The sequence below is a fragment of the Octopus sinensis genome, linkage group LG4 (genome assembly GCF_006345805.1).
Source record: "Octopus sinensis linkage group LG4, ASM634580v1, whole genome shotgun sequence".
NCBI lineage: Eukaryota > Metazoa > Mollusca > Cephalopoda > Octopoda > Octopodidae > Octopus > Octopus sinensis.
This window is the reverse complement of record NC_043000.1, coordinates 123,565,822-123,588,935: the sequence shown is the minus strand read 5'-3', so window position 1 is coordinate 123,588,935 and position 23,114 is coordinate 123,565,822. Positions and strand designations below refer to the sequence as shown.

Sequence of the window (23,114 nt, the reverse complement as noted above, 5' to 3'; positions counted from 1 at the left end):
CTCTCCCTACAAGGGAAAAATTTATTGACAGCAAATATAACTGAAATTTACGCCATCGGAAGCGTATTTGTAGATTTTATTTAAAAAAAAATTTCTGAAAGTTATGCAGTAACAAAGGGAGTGGGGGCAGAAGTCACATTTGTGTGGATATGCTAAGAATTGATAGAAAACCACATACTGTCTCGTAAAAAGGCGAAGTATTATATTTATGTAATAATATTTCTTTACTACCCACAAGGGGCTAAACATAGAGGGGACAAACAAGAACAGACAAACGGGTTAAGTCGATTATATCGACCCTAGTGCGTAACTGGTACTTATTTAATCGACCCCGAAAGGATGAAAGGCAAAGTCAACCTCGGCGGAATTTGAACTCAGAACGTAACAGCAGACGAAAAACCGTGTTATATTTATGTAATAAATCAATACAAGCGCTGTTAAATCACAGTCCGAAAGAAGGTTATGAACAAACAATGAGTGACCCAGTGTAAGAAGTCGTTATACAGGTTTAAATTCATCAACGTCACGTGGTGGCCTAAAAGATAATATCTGCATCACAAATCCTCTTTGACCAACGTTAATAACTCGGCGTCAGACCTACTAATACCTGACCTATACACACAGTGTATGTATACATATGTATCAAAAACACACTGCACGTGTAGTAGTGACGTTTTACAACGAAGATGTAGAAAATGAATGGCTTAACAAGCGGAAGTGATTGAGAGCGAATGCGCACTCCACTGGATTATTTAAGCTGCATTGTCTTCATTTTCTTGTGTCATCTGCAACCAACCTGCCGCTACGATATGGAGTTTTCTTATCCTAAAGCTCGTCGTGACGAATCAGTAGTTGATGATTACCACGGACACAAAGTGAGTATCATAAGTGAATAAATGTAATCACATTTTTCCATTGTGCATTACTCTGCTGCTAATTAGGTTTCCGGGTCGGTGCTTCATAAATGCCGGTCGCTCTTTCATTCACAAGAAACCCGTTAATAATTAATCTCTTACATTCCCTATTGATATATATATATTTTCGTGGTACTTCAAATGTCTTAAAGTAGTTCCTAGTTTCTTAGTCCGTTATTTCATGTTTTTCTCTGTTCTGCATGCACACATCCACTCCTCACGAGTATACACTTTCTTTAAGTTGGCGCTATTTTTTTTCCAGCAGCATAAACGTAAAAATTGTTTACTTTGTGCAAGAATGAAGGCTTTTCCTCGGCGAAAGTTTTATTTAATTATTTAATTAATCTCTTACAGACAATAAGAAATTTGATATCTTTTAATAGATGTTCTAATCCATTATAATCTTGTCTTCAATGAGCTTCATATTCTTCCTTTCCGCAACTAGGATGAAGTCGAATAAGCTGAAGGCTGTAATTTTTCCCGATAAGTAATTGTATTTCCTTATTGCTAACGTTCTAATTATTTTATTAACATTTAGGCAATATTTCGTTTGTAGTAGCACCGAGTAGTTCTTTGCCATGCTTTACGCGCGTTAATTAGTAATATAGTAACCACTTTGGATCCTAATGAATGGTAATGTCACTCTGCAGTGCTTTAAATTATCGAACCGGCATTCAACTGTCTGCTGTCCCCCCCCCCCTTTCGACTATAATTATAGAGAAACTGAGTGGACCGAACAGTATAGAGAAACTTATTTCCCTTAATTTAATTTCTCTCTTCCCAAATGTTTTATTTATATAAAAGAACGAACATTTTCACTAAAAATGCTGTTACTCTTTTATTAACGGTAAATATGAGATTCCTGATACAGGCAGCCTTGTTCATAAAAATGCCTTATTCATCGTTTATTGTAATTACTACTCGGAGATGCAACCTGCCGCTATAATACAAAGTTTAAAATATTTTTTTCTTTAATTAGCCTTGTATTAATTTTGTTTATATTTAGCATTCAAGATGCATCATATATATAGAAAATTTTATTCGGTAATATGAAGAAATAAGACTTGAAACTAAATTAGTAGCGATATGATACGCACTTTTTAAGGGACTTTGTTGTTCAACCTCAAGTCAGTCCTCCCCGAACAGACCTTTATCCAAGAAACTCCAGAGGCTTTCCTATAGAATTAGAGTCGAAAATTATCTAGTGCGCCAAAATACCCAATTTCTTCGGATGTGTTTTCAGCCGCGGGGAAGCTAGGGATGTTGCCCCTTTCTTTTCCCGTAATCTTTCTTTGACTTTGCAAGATTTCTTCATGTATATGTTTTAAACATCTGAAATTTTAATTCTTTAAACATATACCTCACCATTTTAGTCTGACCTACACAAGTGCGCTCCCCGCCGACTTTGTTTCCTCACAACTCCCAGAAAATGAATATTTTGTCATGAAATTTTCTACAAATCTCCTCAGAGGGTGCAGATTAAGACTATATCGGACAAAGATTTTTCCAAGGTTGGGGTGGGGAGTTTTGGAAAATTCACACGAGTCGGCTTTGTCTTTCAGAAAAATTAGCATTTTTTTAATGAAATTTCTACAAATACATTTTAGAATGTTATTAAAATGTGATTATATCGGAATTTAATATGAAAAAAACTGGACTCTTATATATATATATATATATATATATATATACATACTGACACGTATCACAATGTATTTTCTAAATTTCAAGTTTACATTTTGTAGATATATATGATGTGTGTCACTATGTATATGTACGATCTCACCAAATTTCTTTTCTTAAGTTCCGATAGAAACGTAATCTTTACACTCTGAAAGGTATTTGTAGGAAATTCCATTTAATAATTACCCATTTTTCTAAAAGTTATGAGGAAACAAAGCCGCATCGTATGAATTTTACTAAACTTCTCTCTCCATTTCCGCAAAAAAAAAAAATAAATAAATAAAAAAATTCGTCAGAAATTCTGATAGAATCGAAATCTCCATCCTCTGAATCGTATTTGTAAAACATTTCATTGAATAATATTCGTTTTTGTGGAAGTTTATGATGCAACCGAATCGGGGCGGGGACCCACATTTTATAACATCTGAAATTTTTTTCGAAAAATGTTCATAGGCTCAGGCGTGGCGATATGAAAAGATGTTTACTGCCCAACCACATAGTTCAGAGTTCAATCTCACTGCGTGGCACATTATGCAAGTGTCTTCTACTCTAGACCTGGCTTGACCAAAGCTTGTGAGTGAATTTGACAACCGGTGTTGGTTTGTTTACGTCCCTGTAACCTCGCGATTCGGTAAAAGGAGACTGATAGAATAAGTACTAGTTTTCAGAAATAAAAAAAATTGGGCTTGATTTGTTCAACTAAAACAATTCAAGACAGTGCCCCAACATGGTCACAGTCCAATGTCAAGTAAAAGATAAAAAACTAAAAAAGTAACTGAAAATTTATGGAAGAGTGAGGCAAACAATCCCAGTCTCCTTTTTTTTTTTTTAATTCTTTTTTTTACATATTTGCCTCTGTGGATGTTTAAAATACATCCAAAGAAATAAGGGTTCTTTTTAGAACAGAAATAGTGATGTATCCAGGGTGTCCTTTCCTTTTTTAGGATGGTAGGATTCTTTTTAAGCCCGAGGGCAATTTTGTTATATAACACATGATCAAAAACATATAGAGCATCTTACTGAATTTAAGGGATTTGATTTATTGGAGATTTGGCTGTTATTTCTAGCGAGTCGAGTGATTATTTAAGAGCCTCCTCCCTTGTATGACCAGGCAGTTCAAAACACCAAACTCAAGACAGCATTGATCAAGCAGATGTTTGTATATACTCATTCCAGCTGTGACCATCTTGTCTTCTACCTGTTAACAGGGAATTCAGGGTAACATTAAGCAATACATCAGTTTTCTTTTTAAACGGGTGTGGCTGTGTGGTAATAAGCTTGCTTCTCAGCCACATGGTTCCGGGTTCAGTCCCACTGCATGGCACCTTGGGCAAGTGTTTTCTATATCCTCAGGCCAACCAAAGTCTTGTGAGTGGATTTGGTAGATGGAAACTGAAAGAAGCCCATTGTATATATATGCACATATACATGTATATACTGACACAGAAGCGTGGTGCAGGCTTCTGCTTGGCTAACTCCTGTCAAACCGTCCAACTCATGCCAGCTTGATATGTGTGTCTGTGTTTGTCCCCCACCATCACTTGATAACTAGTGGTAATGTATTAATGTCCCCATAACTTAGCACCTCAGTAAAAAGAGACCGATAAAATAAGTATTAGGCTTCAAAAAGTAAGTCCTAAGGTTGATTTGTTTGACTATGGACACTAGTACTTCCTCCAGACTGAGCAAGTTATAGGATAAAAAAAAACACTAAACAAAAAAAAATCTAATCAACCAACACACCATTACTTATCCCAATGATGAGTCAAAGAGAGAACTTCAACATTAGACATGGAAAACCATTTTTGAGAAGAGGGCTGCATGAGGCATGGCTCATCGTCAGGTGTGCCGTGCTCCTACTACAAAAATTTCAAAATAAATTTTACATTATGTGTGCCATTCCGAAAAACCCACAGGCCACAGTTTGACCAGGACTACTCCATATAGTTGCTTCACTCACTAGACATAGCAGTAAAAACTCAAATCACATTCCACTTTTATCTCTTAATTGTTTGTCATTTGACTGTGGCCATGCTGGGGCACTGCCTTAAAGGGAATTAGTCAAACAAATCAACCTCAGGACTTACTTTTTGAAGCCTAATACTTATTTTATCGGTCTCTTTTTGCTGAGGTGCTAAGTTATGGGGACATAAATACATCACCACTAGTTATCAAGCGATGGTGGGGACAAACACAGATTTAGGGTTACAATGATTATGAAGACTATGGACATGGGATTGGAATATCACAGGAAAGAATCACAAGATGGATTCTTCAAGCTGATCCAACTGGCAGGAGGAGACTTTGGTGCAGACCAAAAATGAGATGGTTGGATAATGTCCATAATCTCAGTTGGTCATGCTTAGGAATTCAGCTGGAAAATGTAATGACAATTATTCTGACAAGACCCTATGGAAGAGGTGCCTTAGGACTCTATCCCTGTGACGCTCCCAGGAATAATGAGCAGAGCAAATGGATGGATTATGAAATTCAATAATTTTTTCTTAAATTATAAATTAAATTTTCTATTTCAAATAGAGATTTAGCTGCTGTTTCATAACTTTGAATGTTTTAAATATCAGATGATACACTGTTTCTTTTATTACTTAAAAGCTTTCCAACTGTGACCATCCTGTTTCTTTTTGGTTCTTTTTTTAGGCATTATTACACTTTAGTTTTCTCTCTCACATCTTGGACTTTGTTTCATCATAACTTATAGCTTATAGTTTTGCACGTGCAAAGGAGTTGATTAACTTCTTTCCTACTTTGGAATTTAATATCTGGGATATCTATAAATATATTTATTGTAGCTAATATCTATGACTTTATCCTTATATTAGGTTTAGTATGAGTAACAAACACAGCTGACATATCAGTAATTTTATTTAATAAAACAAATAATTTAGAAAGAATGTAGATATTTCCAAGAGCCCTTAAGAACTACAGAGGCTAATGTTTAAAGACACTACAATGTAATTTGAAAGAGATTGGCCCATATCCCCCGGCTCTCTATTAGGAGAGATTAACTTATCTTTGGCTGCCATTTACTGCATAATAAGAGATTTAACTACTACTAGCAGTATTGCCCGGCGTTGCTCGGGTTTGTTTCGACCCTTTAGAATTGAAATTTTTGAAAAGTAAAAAATTTTGCATTATGTAACATTAAGTGAACATTTTTCTGGTTGAAATACACCGAAAAATGGCGACACAGCAGTCAAAAAATTGTAAAAAATAAGGATTTTCATAGAAGAAAAAGCACCTTTTTGATGTAAAAAGTTTTTGGTCTTAACATGGTTGGATTTGAATTTTTTCTTCTACGGAATGAAGAGCATGCCTTCTTCTACCATACTCTCAATTTTGGTCAACTTGTGCCACAGGGTCTCGGTGGAGATAGTGTTAGTTGAAGGCTACAAACCTGCCATACAGAGACAACTTCAGCTTTATATATAAAGATTTCTAGAATAGTATTATCATAAATGGTGTTTCCTGAATAACTTATTTCTAACAGGTATTTGAACTAAGATGTGTAGTATAAAATGTTCTGTTTAAATAAACAACACGGTGCCTACTTTGGAATTGAACCGAAGACTTGATTGTTCTATACTTAACATACATGTCTGCTTTATCTTTTATAGGACAACTTTCAGTAAAATTAGAACGAGATAGGTTGTCCACCAAAAGTGAAATGAATGAGATTATATATTAGTAGAAAATTGTTGAATGTTATGAACCGGTGCTGATTGGTCCAGGCTGTGTTCATTAGTTAACTTTCATTCCCTGGGCTATGCTGCTAAGACCCCCTTCGGTCATGACTGACCATAGGATTGCACATAGGACTGACCATAGGAGTTACCCTCCCAGGCACAAGTCTGGGCAAGGTTGTTTATTGGAAGACCAGCAGTCGCCCATGCATACAAGCCTCCCCTCTCCACGCCACCAGTGTTATCCAAAGGAAAGGCAAAGGGGCAGATATAGCTTGGCACCTGTGACGTCACAACTCATTTCTACAGCTGAGTGAACTGGAGCAACGTGAAATAAAGTGTCTTGCTCAAGAACGCAACATGCAGCCCGGTCCAGGATACGAACTCACAACCTTGCAATCATAAGCTCGACGCTCTAAACACTGAGCCATGTGCCTTCACCTGGGTTATACATTACCAGTCTTTATGCAGTGGAGTGAGTAAACACTTAAAAAGTGCTATGATCCATGCAAATGACTTCACAAGTAAAATCCTTCTGGCTTTGTTTTAAGCAGATAAGAAAACAATGTGAGAACGTTTATGTAGTTGCATGGCAACTTCTAAAAGTCTGGTCACATTTGAACTACTAATCTCAGTGTCACTGCACAATATAGCAACCTGTTTGCATAGTGTACTGGGTATTTTTAAATTTCTTTTTTTAACACCTGCTCTAATTAGGTCACTTTGTAACTAGCAAGGCTCGAGAGGCACCACGATTGCATCCTGCTCCAATGTCTGCTTTGGTATTGCTGGAGACCCTTTCAAATGCTATAGTGATTTTTGTCTGCATTTTTTCATGCTACCAGTATTACTGAGGTTGCTATGGGCTCGCAAAACTATGAACCTTGAGGATGTTGGGGGTAAGGTTTAGTTAGGAAGTGAAGGGTTAAAATATGGGAGTGGGTGCAGAGCAGGTTCTTGTAAGCTACATAGCTACTCACAATTAGAAGAGAGGATGAGAATTATCAGTAGGAACTGCAAAGAGATACTGTATTTTAACGTGTATAAGGAACCCCTTAATTTTTTGCGCTTAAAATTTGGAAAAAAGGTTTTGTAAGGGATTAGGTAAATTTGAATAAGTGCACCTGTATTGCATTTCATTTTTGTGTAGGAAAAACCATTCCTCTTCATAAAACGGAAGCACCATATAGGTGTTCCTTTAAAATCAGTTGCCTCTTCTGTCTCTTGTCCTTCTTCTCTGTTCTTTTTTATCTCCTGAGCAATTTTTTTGCTTTGATCGATGAGGATCTTTTCAATGTTTTATTTATTGAGCTATGAGCATGCTGAACCTTTAAGGGTATAGTCGGTTATATCTGACTGGTATTTAGATTTCAACCTGAGAAGGAACAAAGGGCAAAATAGATCTGAATAATACAGTGCTATACTGATTCTGCTACCCACCACATCATACCTGACAGGAGTTGTCATGATCTCGTGGTATCTTGAAACCCACTACACTTCTAGTTTCCAAAATAATGAAATTAAATCCACTACACAAGTAACTGAGACCTTTGGCTATATGCTGTGCTTGAGAAGACCCGTCAAGCCAAGTGAAATCGTAGTTGTGGCTGTTGCCGGTGTCACATAACAGGCACTTGTGCCAGTGTCACACGAAAGGCACCTATAACACTCTTGGAATGGTTGGTGTTAAGAAGGGCATCCAGCTGTAGAAACCATGCCAAATCAGATTGGAACGTGGTACAGCTCTCCAGCTTACCAGTTTCAGTCTGTCTAATCTATGGCAACGTGGAAAGCAGACGCTAAATGATGATGATTACACAATTTTCATTCATGGACTCTGGACTTTTGTCCAGTTCAACCCCAAGATATCCTGTACCTTTCATATATATAAATATCATCCTCATTTTAACATCCCCTTTTTGAAGCTTGCATGAATCAGATGGAGTTTATTGGAGGGAGGTTTTCTATAGCCAAATGCCCTTCCTGTCACCAATTTCTACCTGTCTCTAAACAAGGTAATAATTTCCCATGGTCAGACATGTTCTTGTAGAATATTGGAAATCAATGATGATATTGCGACAGTAACATTCATTTACAACTATGACTCCATATTTAGACTTTTGTTTGTTTCAGTCATCAGACTGCTGCCATGCTAGGGCACTGCATTGAAGGGTTTAGTCAAACAAATCAACTCCAGTACTTTACATTTTTTAAAGCCTAGTACTTGTTCTATTGGTCTCTTTTTGCTGAAGCACTAAGCTACAGGAATGTAAACAAATACACACGTCTATATGTGTGTGTTAGGTTAGGTTAGACTTCTTTCAGGCTTACCAAAAGGCTTCTTTTGGCTTACCAAATCCACTCTCAAGTCTTTGGTTGGATTGAGGATGTAGCCTAAGGTGTTATGCAATGAGATTGAACTTGGAACCATCTCGTTGGGAACTGAACGTCTTAGCACACAGCCACAACTTTGCCTATGTGTATATATATATATATATATATATATATATATACCGGAGTAAACACAAATGTGAAACAAGGTGGAAAAAAGAGTACTCAAATACCAGTGGTAGAGTAATATGCTTTATTTGAACGGCAACGGGAAACTCAGAGCAACAGGTTTTGTTGAATTTTCTGCTGCTTTAAATAAAGTGTGTGTGTGTGTGTGTGTGTGTGTATATATATATATATTATATATATATATAATATATATATATATATATATATATATATATATATATATATATATATATATATATAATAGTTATAATTAGGGTTCAGCTAACTGCTTATAATTATAATTATGTGGATAATTTTACCTATAAAGGTTATTTTAACGTACCGATCTACCTGGTGAAATTGTTAATTAATTGATTTATTAATTAATTTAATTAATAAATTTTACCCTTCTATTATTAATTATGAATATATATAATGCACACACACACACACCTACCTACCTACCTACCTACCTACCTACCTTCCCTTCTTTCCTGAGCATCCAATAATACTTTTTGTTCCACGTCCTCGCGTTGCTGTGTTTTTTTTGTTTTCTTGTTTTGATTAACTTTATATATATATATATATATATATATGCACACACACACATAATGGGCTCCTTTCAGTTTCCATCTTCTAAGTCCATTCACCAGGCTATGATCAGCCTGGAACTACAGTAGAAGACACTAACCCAAGATGCACCCAGAACCATGTGAATGGGAGGCAAACTACTTATCACACAGCCATGCCTCCACCTATATATATAATCTCCATCACATGCAAGCATAAGAAAACAGATGTTAAACAACTGGATGAATAGCTTTGTGCATATGTATGCACATGTAGGTATACAGGGGGAAGAAAAATGTAGTGAAAGTGTTGTTCTTGCTGCAGCTATTTCTGCAAGGCATCATTACTGCCATTCTAATAATTTTTGCATATGTCTAACTCTTGCCAAGTCTTCTTTTTGTGCAGTTTGGTTTGGCATTAGGCACAGGCATGGCTGTGTGGTTAAGAAGTTTGCTTTGCAACCATGTGGTTTTGAGTTCAGTCCCACTGCTCGGCACCTTGGACAAGTGTCTTTTATAGTTTTAGGTTGACCAATGCCTTGTGAGTAAATTTGGTAGATGGAAACTGTGTGGAAGCCTGTCATGTGTTTCTCTCTTTCCATCACTTGACAAATGGTGTTGGTTTGTTTGTGTCTCCATAACTTAGCGTTTCATCTACAGAGACCAATAGTATAGGTGCAAAGTTTTAAAAAATAATGCAGTTGATTTTTTTTTTTCATTTCTTCTAGTTTCTGCTTGCGAGCTGTGGTCATGCTGGAGCCCTACCATTTTGTTCAATTAAAGCTCTTCAAGATGGTGTCCTAGTATGGCCACAGTGCAATGCTCCCCACCTCTCTTTCTCTGTCTTCTGTTACTATGTTCTTTTCTATTCACCTTCTTGGATATGTTACTTTGAGGATACATTTTGGTTCCTTGTCACCATCAACTTTGTCTCTCCTTCACACACTGGAGTTACACCGATTTTCCGTCTACTCAACCCATCCCACCACGCCCATCACTAATCCCTGACCTCTTTTCCATTTTACTGCTCCCTTCTTCAATTCTGTCTGCATTTAGGTGATGAGCTGGCAGAAACAGCACACTGGGTAAAATGCTTAGCAGTATTTCGTCTGTCTTTACGTTCTGAGTTCAAATTCTGCCGAGGTTGACATTGCCTTTCATCCTTTCAGGGTCGATAAAATAAGTACCAGTTGCGTACTGGGGTCAATCTAATCGACTGGCCCCATCTCCCCAAAAATTTCAGGCCTTGTGCCTAGAGTAGAAAAAAAAAAGTCTGCATGTCTCTCTACTGCCACTTTCTATTGTACTTCAAATTCTCTCCCTCTCTGTCTTGGAGACTCTTCAGTCTTGTAAATTAAGATGATTTTACAACTGTTGATGCCACGATAAAATGCACGCAGCACACTTTGAAAGTAATTAGCAAACTTAGCCGAAATATGCAGGATTGAGGTAACTGATCTTGATGGGAGCATAGCAGCAGCAGCTGGTGTCACAGAAAATGCATTTAGTACACCATACATCGATCAGGGTTGTTAAATGATTGAGATATATATATAAAACAAACTCACACACACACACATGTGTATGTATGTGTGTGTATATATATATATATATGTGTGTGCACACACACACACACACACACACACACACGCACACACACACACACACACACACACACACACACACACACACACACACACACACACACACACACACACACACACACACACACACACACACACACACACACACAGTGTTAATGTTATTCATCTCAAAATTATGAGATTTTGGCCAGTGCTCTACCCATTCTGTTTCTACTGCCCAACCTCTGCAAATTATGTTAAGCATTATATATATATGAAGTCATAAGTTTTTTTAGGAAATGGTATATACTTACTTTTACATTTTGAAGTTGATGGTGAGGAAGATTGTATACTGATGGTGTTTATGAAAGCCAACTCAGGTGTACAGTATTTGATGGTGAGGAGTGGAATGCTATTAGAATTACATTTTGTATGTAACCAGTAAGTGGAGAACCTATAACACAATGACCAAAATTATAGGTAAGTGGTAAGATAGGTTTGGAGGGTAGAAAGAAGCAAATATTCTGCTAACTGAACCTTCTGGATTTGAGGAATGGCAAGTAGAATGATTCAACAAAAATTGGTTGAGGTGTGTTTGGCAATAAACCAGAATATGTACATATGAATGTGTTGGAACCAAAGAAAAATCTCTGGTTGTGAATTTGATGAAGGCATCTTTTTCCTGTTACTGATGGTCAACTTCTATATAGGTTGTGCGTGAATCTAAAATAGATTTAACAATATTTTGGCCTGTTGTTATTTGTAAGAATTTGTATTCTATTCCTAGTTTAACATCCAATTTTCTATTCTAGAATTGATTGTGGCTGTTTGGTAAGTAGCTTGCTTACCAACCACATGGTTCCGGGTTCAGTCTCACTGCATGGCACCTTGGGCAAGTGTCTTCTATAGCCTCGGGCCAACCAAAGTCTTGTGAGTGGATTTGGTGGACAGAAACTGAAAGAAGCCCGTAGTATGTATATATATATATATATATACATATATATATAAATATATATATGTATATGTTTGTGTATCTGTTTGTCCTCCTACCAGTGCTTGACAACTGATGTTGGTGTGTTTAGGACCCCGTAACTTAGAAGTTCAGCAATCAAGACTAATAGAATAAGTACTAGGTTTACAAAGAATTTGCTCAACTAAAAAAGGTGGTGCTCCAGCATGGCCGCAATCAAATGACCGAAGCAAATAAAAGAATAGTTCTGAAATTTAGATTTTGCATGGAGCTTATCTTTTACTTTAGTGATTGAACTGCAATCATGGTGGGTGGGGACACTACCTTGAAAGGGTTTAGCCAAAGGAATCACCCCCATTACTTATTTTTATGTCTGCTACTTATTCTAATTCTATCTGTCTCTTATGCAAAACTGCCAAGTTACAGGGACATGAACAAACCAACACTGGAGGTTTGTTGGAGTGATGGAGGTGGGGATAACGACACACATACACATGTGGGTCTTGCAAACATACTGTCATGTCCTCTTGGTAGATGGTGTGGGAGCCAGTGTGTTAAACACCTTTTCAAAAAGTTCTTTGTTGGTATGAGAATATGAATAGGAATTTGTTGGTGCCAAGTAAAAATCACCCTGTACACTCTGTAAAATGGTTTCTATGGCACATAGCCATAGAAACCAGGCTAAAAAAAAAAAAAACTGTTGGAGCCTGGTGCTATTCTCCAGCTTTCCAGCCCTCAGTCAAACTGTCCAAGCCATGCCAGCATAGAAAATGTATGTTAAATGATGATTGTGTTATCAATGAGCAAAAAACACAACTAATGGTATACCAAGGTCCAATGTAATATCATTATATAAACCTTTCCCTCTTTTAGTAATTTCCATGAAAAATTTAATGTAGGGATACTAATTCATGCAAACATCTAAATGGAGGCATGCATTGGATGGAATAGGACAAGAATTTATATATAATAAACTGCAGCACAGAGTCAGCTTTTTTATGATTGGAATAATTTGGTTGGTGGAAACATTTGTATAAAAAAAACCCCACCATTTGGAGAAAAGGTGCAACAAGCTACAAAATCTTGAGAAGCACTGTGCTAGATAATTAATGAAATTTGTTAATTATTTTGATAAATCCCTTCATCCCAAATCTCTCCTCTTTCACTTGGGTCCAGTTGTGGGACTGTGGCTATGCTGTGACGCTACCATGAAGGGTTTTGTTGAACAAATTAGCCCCAGTACTTATTTTTTAAAGTGTGGTACTTATTCTGTTAGTTTCATTTGCTGAACTGTTAAGTAATGGATATGTAAAGGAGCTGATGCCCATTCAAGCAGTGGGACAGCAATAAAACATGAACACACACACACATGCTTCCACACAGTGCCTACAGCAGGACTGAATCCAAGACCATCAAAATTTATTGACAGTGTATTTCTTTAAAGAGTTCTTGAGGAGACCTATTGAGTCAAGTACGTCAACACCAACATCAAAATAAAAATCAAATGGAAATTGTAGTTAAGATGCACTTGCCGGTGACACGTAAAAAGCACCGTCCGAACGTGGCAGATGCCAGTGCTGCCTGACTGGCGTCCGTGTCAGTGACACGTAAAAGCACCAACCGATTGTGGCCGTCTGCCAGCCTCCTCTGGCCCCTGTGCCGGTGGCATGTAAAAAGCACCCACTACACTCACAGTGGTTGGTGTTAGGAAGGGTATCCAGCTGTAGAAACACTGCCAGATCAGACTGGAGCCTGGTACAGCCTCCTGGCTTCCCAGACCCTGGTCGAACTGTCCAACTCATGCTAGCATGGAAAACGGACGTTAAACGATGATGATGATATCATAAAAAGGATTGGTGATTATTGATTTATTGAATCACTAAAGGTCAATATGGTTATATCATCTCTAATAATCTTTACTAGATGTCAGCAGCACTTTGTTGTAAAATCTATTGATGCAGTATATGACCTATACTGAAAGGCCAATCGTATTTCAAATTTGTTGATAACATTGACCTATTATTGCTTTTCCTTGGTTCTCTCTAAATGACTGGCTTTTTAAGACCATTAGAATTTAGGTTGTAATCTTCCCCTTCTTATTTAACTATATTAAATTTAAGAGGGATTTCTGATGAAGGCCATTGATATTTTCAGATTTTTAATATGTTGATTATTTAGTATTTATATAAATAGAGTAAAACAAAATTACAATTAAAATAAATTTTTGGTGAAATAAAAGAAATAATCAACAAATTTGTATCCACATCTTCCTCCCCGATTTTCTGTTATGTTATTCAGTTCAAACAGCTAATGGAACAACAGTTAATCCTACTCTCTCTCTCTGTAGGCAGCTTTTGGTTACTGCCTCTTCTCTGCTTAGCATTCACCTTTTCCTCATATAATATAAATCTGAACCCCTCTTCTATGAAATCCATAGGGCCATTAATATCCTAAATAACTGTATTTGTTTACTTTGCAGTAACCAAACGTCTGTTTTGTATGAATCTATTGCTTAACTTCAAACCTGCAGAAGTCATTATGAACTCACTTGACACAAATATTTCAATAAATCTTTCTGTAAATGCATATAGTTTCATCACGATTAGTAGAGTACTCTTGTTTCTAAGTAGTTCACGTGTCAAAATTTTGAGCTTGTACCATTAATTTATTTGCTAATTAGGTCTTGAAATTATCTAATAATCAGATTTATTTGTTTTTTTTTATTTAGGAAAAACGTGTACGATCTAATCAATGAATTGGTGTGGCTAATACCTCTCAGTTTCTATGTACTTGAGCTGATAAACACACAGGAGGAAATTGTTTTATTTCCTAATGACTTGTATAACCTAATCTTTATAACCACTTTACAGCCAACCTTTCAGATTAAGTTCAGTTAGATTAGTTTGGATAACAGCTAGTCCACACATCTGATTCTTTTTTTTTAATTTTTTTTCTGTTGGTCATGGTTTGTTGCAGATTACATAATCTGATTAGTGAAGCCAATCAACCATATAAAAGTGCATGAGAAATTCTTTCATCTTATGGAATTAGTTAATTAGTAAATTTTCGCTAATTAAAAATTAAATGCTTGCTTGTTAATCTAGTTCCTCCTTTTTTTCAACACGCCACTGTAGTGGCTTATATCAAATGTAATCATTATAGATTTCTTTTTAGTCGTATGACATTGGAATTGACCAATTTTTTTTTAAAAAAACCTTTTTGCTAATACCTCGTAGTTCAATAAAGGTTGTTACATGTATCCTAATTTATCACAGATTCAATCATCGTTGATCTGGGATAGCATGGTGTGTTTTCAATTGTGAACCATGTTATGCCTTTTATGGATTGATCTGTGATAACAGAGGCTGGTGATCAGTGTTTGTACCACAAAAACTCCACAATGCTCAGCTATCCAGAGAGCACTATCACTTGCATTTACATGACATTACTGCAAGGTCGTGTATCTTTTATATGGATTTTATGTACTTGTGCCCATCAATATGAGACCATTGTTCATCGTTTAACGTCCACCTTCCATGCTAGCATGGGTGGGACGGTTTCACAAGAGCCAGCCAGGCAGAAGCCTGCACCAGACTTCTGTGACTGTTTTGGCAGGATTTTTACAGCTGGATGCCCTTCCTAACACCAACCACTCAGCAGAGTGACCTTAGTGCTTTTTATGTGGCACAAGCATAGGAGAGGTAGCAAAAGCACATGAACAAAAAACATATGAAGGTTTTTGATCCTAACAAATGACACAAATGAATGTATTCTTTACGAGGAAAAGGTAGAGATATCTGTCCTTGTTTGTCCTCTCTGTATTTAGCCCCTTGTGTGTAGTAAAGAAATAGGTATTTTGTCTGCTGCTACGTTCTGAGTTCAAATTCCACTGAGGTCAACTTTGCTTTTCGTCCTTTCGGGGTCGATAAATTAAGTACCAGTTATGCACTGGGGTCGATATAATTGACTTAATCCGTTTGTCTGTCCTTGTTTGTCCCCTCTATGTTTAGCCCTTTGTGGGTAATAAACAAGTATTTCATCTGTTTTTACGTTCAGTGTTCAAATTCCATTGAAATCACCTTTCCCTTTCATCCCTTTTGGGTTGATGAACACCAGTCAAGCACTGGGATTGATTGATTTCCCCACCATACAAACTTGCTGGCTTTGTGCCAAAATTTTAAATCCTTATTAACCCAATTATAATTGTCTAGATTTCAGATCCTTACCGATGGTTAGAAGATCCTGACGCTAAAGAAACCATTGCATTTGTTGATGCTCAGAATTCTATTAGCCACCCATTTATTGAGCAGTGTCCTCATCGTCAGAAGATACAAGAAAGGTTTGTTGAAATATCTTCTTTGAGAGCTACATTTTAAAATACCGTTCATATTACTGTTTTATTAATTCAATTTCTTTTTTAATTATTAATTTTGCAGAGCAGGTAAGTAGTGCCCATAATTTTTGTTTTTCTTTTAAAGTTCTCCAGTATTAGGGCGTTGAGATAATTAGGTGATATTAGTTCAGTTAATGGTTGATTTAAATTATTGTGGATTGAGTTTGAAACTGGAATCGTCAGTTGTGTTTTCCACCTGGATGCAGTTTAAGAGGGAACGACCAAGGAAAATTTGTGGGTCTAATAAAAAATACTGGCTTGGTGCCTGGTATAAGATGACCAAATGCTATAATATAAAAATGGTTAGAAAAGATGACCATACAACATTGTCCATTGCCTGTGTTAAGGGATGCATTTGGATTTTAGGTAGAAGAATCGGTTTGAAAAATACTTTTTGGTCTCCATCCAATGTTGGTACAATCAGCAATAAACATGCGACTTGTTCTGGGAAGTGTAGGGTGGAAGCACAATGGTTGCATGTCCTGGGACCCTGAAGTGGGTCCAGGAAGGAACAGCTGTTAATGATTGGGAGAAAGTGTAATGATGGTGCTTTTGATAGGATCCTACAAAGGAGGTGTCTGAAGACTCTATTCCCACAAGCCTCCCAGGAATAAGTGGAGAAAATGTTTGGGTGGATGGACCAGGGAAAAGTGGTACCAATAATGTCGAAGCCTTTATGATTGAGTCAGGAAGAAAGATGGAAAACTGGTCGATTCATTAGCATACCAGACAAAATGCTTATCAGCTTCTCTTTTGGTTTTATGTTCAAATTGCTTTGAGGTTGACTTTGTTTTTCATCCTTTCAAGGTCGATAAGATAAGTACTAGTTGAGCCCTGGGCTCAATGTAATTGACTTAGCCCGTCCTGAAAATTGTTGACTTTGTGCCAAAATATGAAACCTTTTCAGGAAGGAAGGAAATGGCAAATTGTCAGAATCGTTAGTGTTAGATAAAATGCCTGTCATCATCATCGTCATCATTGTCGTTTAGCGTCCGTTTTCCATGCTAGCATGGGTTGGACGGTTCTACTGGGGTCTGTGAAGCCAGAAGGCTTCATCAGGCCCAGTCAAATCTGGCAGTGTTTCTACGGCTGGATGCCCTTCCTAACGCCAACCACTCCGTGAGTGTAGTGGGTGCTTTTTACGTGCCACCCGCACAGGTGCCAGACTGAGCTGGCAAACGGCCACGAACGGATGGAGCTTTTTATGTGCCACCAGCACGAGGGCCAGGCGAGGCTGGCAACGGACACGAAACGGGGCGGTGCTGGCAACGGTCGCGAAACGGAAGGTTCTCTTACATGCCACCGGCACTGGTAACACATCTGCAATTTCCATTGATCGATTTCCATTCTGATCCTCTTTACCTTTACCTTTTATTCCTCCTGGGTCCATAAAATACCTGTCAGGTATTGCGTCAATACAATCGACTGTCCCTTCCCCTGAGATCTGAGACCTTATGCCTAATGATGGTGCTTTGTAAGAAATAATTCATCATCATTGTTTAACGTCCGTTTTCCATGCTAGCATGGGTTGGACGGTTTGACTGAGGACTGGCAAACCAGATGGCTGCACCAAGCTCCAATCTTGATCTGGCAGAGTTTCTACAGCTGGATGCCCTTCCTAATGCCAACCACTCCAAGAGTGTAGTGGGTGCTTTTACGTGCCACCGGCATGATGGCCAATCTGGCAGCACTGGCAATGGCCATGCTCAAATGGTGTTTATTACGTGCCACCTGCACAGGAGCCAGTCCAGCAGCACTGGCAACGATCTCGCTCAAATGTTTTTTCACATGCTACTGGTACAAGTGCCAGTAAGGCGACGCTGGTAACAATCACACTTTTTACGTACCACCGGCACAGAAGCCAGTTAGCTGTTCTGGCAACAATCACACTTGGATGGTTCTCTTAGCGCTCCACTAGCATGGATGCCAGTCATTAAATTTGATTTCGATTTTGATTATTTGTTTAAAATACTTATGCCTAGAATGCATTTGGAATGTGTAGTGGTCAATGTAGTCAACAATGGCTCTTTTTTTAACTTAGTTTGTGATTTTGTGCTAATGGAAAAAAAATCAATGGCAGGAAGAAACAAAGTTGTTGGGTAAAAGAAATATTTTAAAGTCCTTGCAGAAATGTTAGCATGCCAGGCGAAATGCTTAGTGGTATTTTGTCTGTCTTTACGTTCTGAGTTCAAATTCCGCTGAGGTTGACTTTGCCTTTCATCCTTTTTGGGGTCGATTAAATAAGTACCAGTTATGCACTGGGGTCGGTCTAATCGACTTAATCTGTGTGTCTGTCTTTGTTTGTCCTCTCTGTGTTTAGCCCCTTGTGTGTAGTAAAGAAATAGGTATTTCGTCTGCTGTTAGGCTCTGAGTTCAAATTCCGCTGAGGTTGACTTTGACTTTCTGCCTTTCGGGGTCGATAAATTAAGTACCAGTTGCCTACTGGGTCGATCTATGTGACTGGGCCCCTCACCCAAAATTTCGGCCCTTGTGCCTAGAGTAGAAAAGAATATTTTCAAGTCCTTTTACATTCTGTAACTTATGATCTGTGACTTAGCGTTTCACTAAGTGCCAGTCATGTACTGAGTTGCACCATTATATAAAGTCTTTCAGAATTAGCTCTGAAGCTAGAAACATTCCTTTATAAGTTCAAATTCCTCTTGGATTATTGATTTTGTCTTCCATCTCTTTAGGCCAAATTCTGTATACCTAGCATTGAACTGAAGCTGATCCACCCGATCCTATAAACATTTGCTTTATGAATAGTTTATACATATTATTTAAATATGTAATAGATTTTTTTTCCTTCATTGATTTTATTATTTCTTTCAGCTTGACAGAAAAATGGAACTTTGCTAAATACAGCTCACCTGCCGAGCATGGAGGATCCTATTATTACTATTGCAATTCTGGCTTACAGAATCAGAGGTCAGTACTTGCAGCTTTTTAGTTGAGATTTTTCTTAGAATATATTTGTATTTTCACTGAATTTAAGATAAATTTGCTGCTGCTTATATTTTTTCTTTTTCTACTATTTGATATATAGGTGCAGGAGTGGCTGCTGGTCGAAAAGCTTGCTTTTCAATCATGTGGACTTGAGTTTAGTCCCATTGCATGACACCTTGGGCAAGAATTTTTAGTGCATTAAAGCATGCCTTGTGGGCTTAACTTTGCATATAGGACCCAGGGAGATTTTTTTTTTCTTGGGAGAAAAACTGTCATATATGCCATCAAGTATGCAATTTTTAAAACCATTAGAATTTAGGTTGTAATCTTCCCCTTCTTATATAACTATATAAAAGTTAAGTGGGACTGAACTGATGGTGAGAAAGATTGTATTCTGGTGGTGTTTATGAAGGCCAACTCAGGTGTACAGTATTTGACAGTGAGGACTGGAATGCTATTAGAATTACATTTTGTATGTAACCAATAAGTGGAGTCTTGTGCTCCAGCCACTTCATAAAGTGCATTGATGTCAGAGGATCCTACTTTGAAGGAGATCAGAGTTTTGTACTTCAAATTGATAAATGTCATTCCTTAAAGTTTCAAAACTTCTGGAATGCATTATGTATTTTTAGAGAGAAGTACTTGTGATGGTATTTATTTACAGCTATGGAGACTGTATACTGAGCCAAAATCACTTATGTATCTTAACCATGCATGTAGTTTGCCACTGGTAACAGAATATAGACAATAACTATTCAGTCAATTGGTCTGTGGTTTCTCTCTAGTAATACATTGTCACAAATGTTTTCTCATTCAAGTAATTCATCATCATCATCATCAGTTTAATGTCCTCTTTTCCATGCTTGCATGGATTTGATGGAATTTATTGAGGCAGATTTTTTATGGCCAGATGCTCTTCCTGTTACTAATCCTTTCCAGGAAGGTAATATTTCCCCTTGACTAGACATGTTTCATGGAAGATTGGAAATGATGATAATAAATTTGTTTACTTGTATCATATGATGTCAAGGCAAGGAGACAGTAATATGCATGCACACACACATATGCACACGTATACTCACAAAAGGCTTCTTTCAGTTTTCATCTACCAAATCTACTCACAAGGCTTTTGATTGGCTTGGCTCTATTGTAGAAGACACTTGCTCAAGGTGCTATGCAGTGGGACTGAACCCAAAACCAAGGGATTAGGGAGGCAAACTTCTTACCATACAGCCACAGCTGTGCATAAAAACTGTGCATCAAAGTAAAATGAAGGATTGGGTGTTAGTATTTTCTTGTTTTGTTTTTTTCTTTTTTAGTGTTTTGTATGTTCAGGATAACTTGAAAAGTGAACCCCGTGTGTTTCTAGACCCCAACTCATTGTCTGAAGATGGCACCCTGTCAATCAGTGGCACAGCCTTCTCTGAGGATGGTTCCTATTTTGCTTATGGACTCAGTAAATGTGGTTCAGACTGGATCACAATACAGGTTGGTATCCGAAAAGTTTACCTGGATTTATGAAGAACAAACATTAGTAACAATCTTGTTCTGTAATTTCTTATCTTGCAAGACATGAATTGGAGAAAGCTTAACAGACAATTACAGACTGTAATTTGAATAGTTAAGTTAGTATAAAATTATTGTTACATGGAACATTAAGAAGATTACAAGAAAACTGAGAAAAAGAAAGAAAATGTTAGTCCAAGACAGATGTTCCTATATTTTGGTATTATTAAATCCTACATTTTGATATTATTCTGACCTCCTTAGTGGTGTATAGCTTCAATGAAGAATATTTGGGTATTTAAGTACTGGGAGGTTGTACTTCACCGAGTTCAGAATAATACTGAAACATGTCACAGGTACTTGCCCAGAAAATTTAAGTATTGCTTATGGTCAACATTGTTTTTTATTGCCTTTTGGGACAATGTTAAACTGGGGAGGGCCTGTTGAGGAAAAGAAATTGTCGCAGTGTACCTATATGTTGTGATCCTGAATTGGGCAGGGGACGTATGGCCCATGGTCCCAGTTTTGGATGAACCTTGAAGCTAATGGTCAGGTTTGGACAATGCTGGCAGTACATTCTCCATATCGTGCAAATAATGTACCACTCGCAACGGCACTGGAGAGAGTAGAGTTTCAAGGCTTTAAGGCAGTTCCAGTATATATATATATATATATATATATGTATGTGTGTATGTATGTATGTATGTATATATATGTATGTGCGTGTGTGTGTATATATGTATGTGCGTGTGTGTGTATATATGTATATGCGTGTGTGTATATATATATATATGCGTGTGTGTATATATATATATATGCGTGTGTGTATGTATATATATATATATGCGTGTGTGTATATATATATATATGCGTGTGTGTATATATATATATATGCATGTGTGTGTGTGTATATATGCGTGTGTGTGTATGTATATATATGTATATATAATACAAAGTAAGATAGGGGTTATGGGTGTAACCCACTATGGGATAGTATTTATCCAATATACTGTTGGTAAAGTACCCAGATTCTTAATACATAAATGTTTTTAACTGCAATACTCATTTATTGTATTAAACGGGTGAAGATAAAGAAATATTTTTACCGTAAATTTATAATACAAATAATGTAGACAAACATGATTTATTTTTCTTGTGAAATTTTTAAGATGAAATTTTGATATAAGTTGAAAATTATTTTTGTTGCATTGATTTAACTTTGAATTTGGTTTATGAAAATGGCCATATTATGAATTTCAAATTACTAAGTGAAAAGTTTGCATACATTAATTTGCTTAAAATCATTAAAAAAGTGTATATGAATTTTTATTTCTTTCAGTTCAAAAAAGCTCCATCTGGTGAGGATCTTCCTGATACACTAAAGCATGTGAAATTCTCAAGCATGGCATGGACTCATGATAACAAAGGAATGTTTTACAACGTAAGTATTATTGTTTCTTTTTTTTGTTTTTTTTCTAATAGTTTTTTTTCATAAAGAATCTAATGATCTTCATCTCAGGTTTATTTGGTGTTTGGGGTTAGCATTTCTGACAATGTCTCTACAACAATTCCTTGAACCTTGGTTAAAATTTGTCATTTACATATAGATGCATTCTCTTATTAAAACCGACCTGTTCTTGTTACATTCATCAGTTGTTCTCTTTCGTTTCTGCAGAGATATCCTGTTGAAGGCAAATCAGATGGCACAGAAACAACCACCAATCTGTATAATAAGCTATATTACCATAGGTTGGGGACTGACCAAGATGAAGACCTGTTGACAGTTCAGTTTCAAAATGAGCCGAAATGGAAAATGTAAGTTGTTAGCTGAGGGTTTTATATTTAACGGCTAAAGTGATGCTGATTGTAATTTGACATCCAACTCTTAGATAGCTGTTTAGCCCTAGGTCATTTCTGATAAAACAGATATGACATGCATTTCATTGACCATTTGGTCATTTTTTTTTTTTTTACACAATGTATCATCACCATCATTTAATGTTCCTTTTTCAATGTTAGCATGGGTTGGACAGTTTGACTTTAACTTACAATGTCTGTTTTGGCATGGTTTATATTGCTGGATGGCTTTCTATTTCATAGAATGTACAGATTGCTTTTTTTGTGGCATCAGCACTGGTGAAGTCACCAAGTCTTGCTAGAGGAAACCTCTCTGCTGAGTGGGGTATAGTATTGAGGGATATGAAAATATGATGGGGCAGGTGTCTTGTTGAAGCGGTGAATATACTGCTTCCCTATCTGGAAAGAAAGTGAAAGAAAAAGAGATGTAAGGTCAAGGTACAAGGTGAATATGAGAGAGAGAGAGAGAGAGAGAGAGAGAATAAGGACAGGG

At 37.0% G+C, this 23,114-nt stretch overlaps 1 protein-coding gene across 1 annotated transcript in view; it reads left to right on the top strand.

The window, feature by feature from the left end:
• Positions 1–493: 493 nt before the first annotated feature.
• LOC115210857 (prolyl endopeptidase) overlaps positions 494–23,114 on the top strand; it is a 43,531-nt gene continuing 20,910 nt past the window's right edge. The window contains exons 1-6 of the mRNA XM_029779613.2: positions 494–875; positions 16,131–16,258; positions 19,145–19,240; positions 20,578–20,746; positions 22,104–22,205; positions 22,440–22,579. Coding sequence (XP_029635473.1) covers positions 732–875; positions 16,131–16,258; positions 19,145–19,240; positions 20,578–20,746; positions 22,104–22,205; positions 22,440–22,579 — 779 coding nt within the window. The 5' untranslated portion in view covers positions 494–731. The remainder of the gene's footprint in view (positions 876–16,130; positions 16,259–19,144; positions 19,241–20,577; positions 20,747–22,103; positions 22,206–22,439; positions 22,580–23,114) is intronic.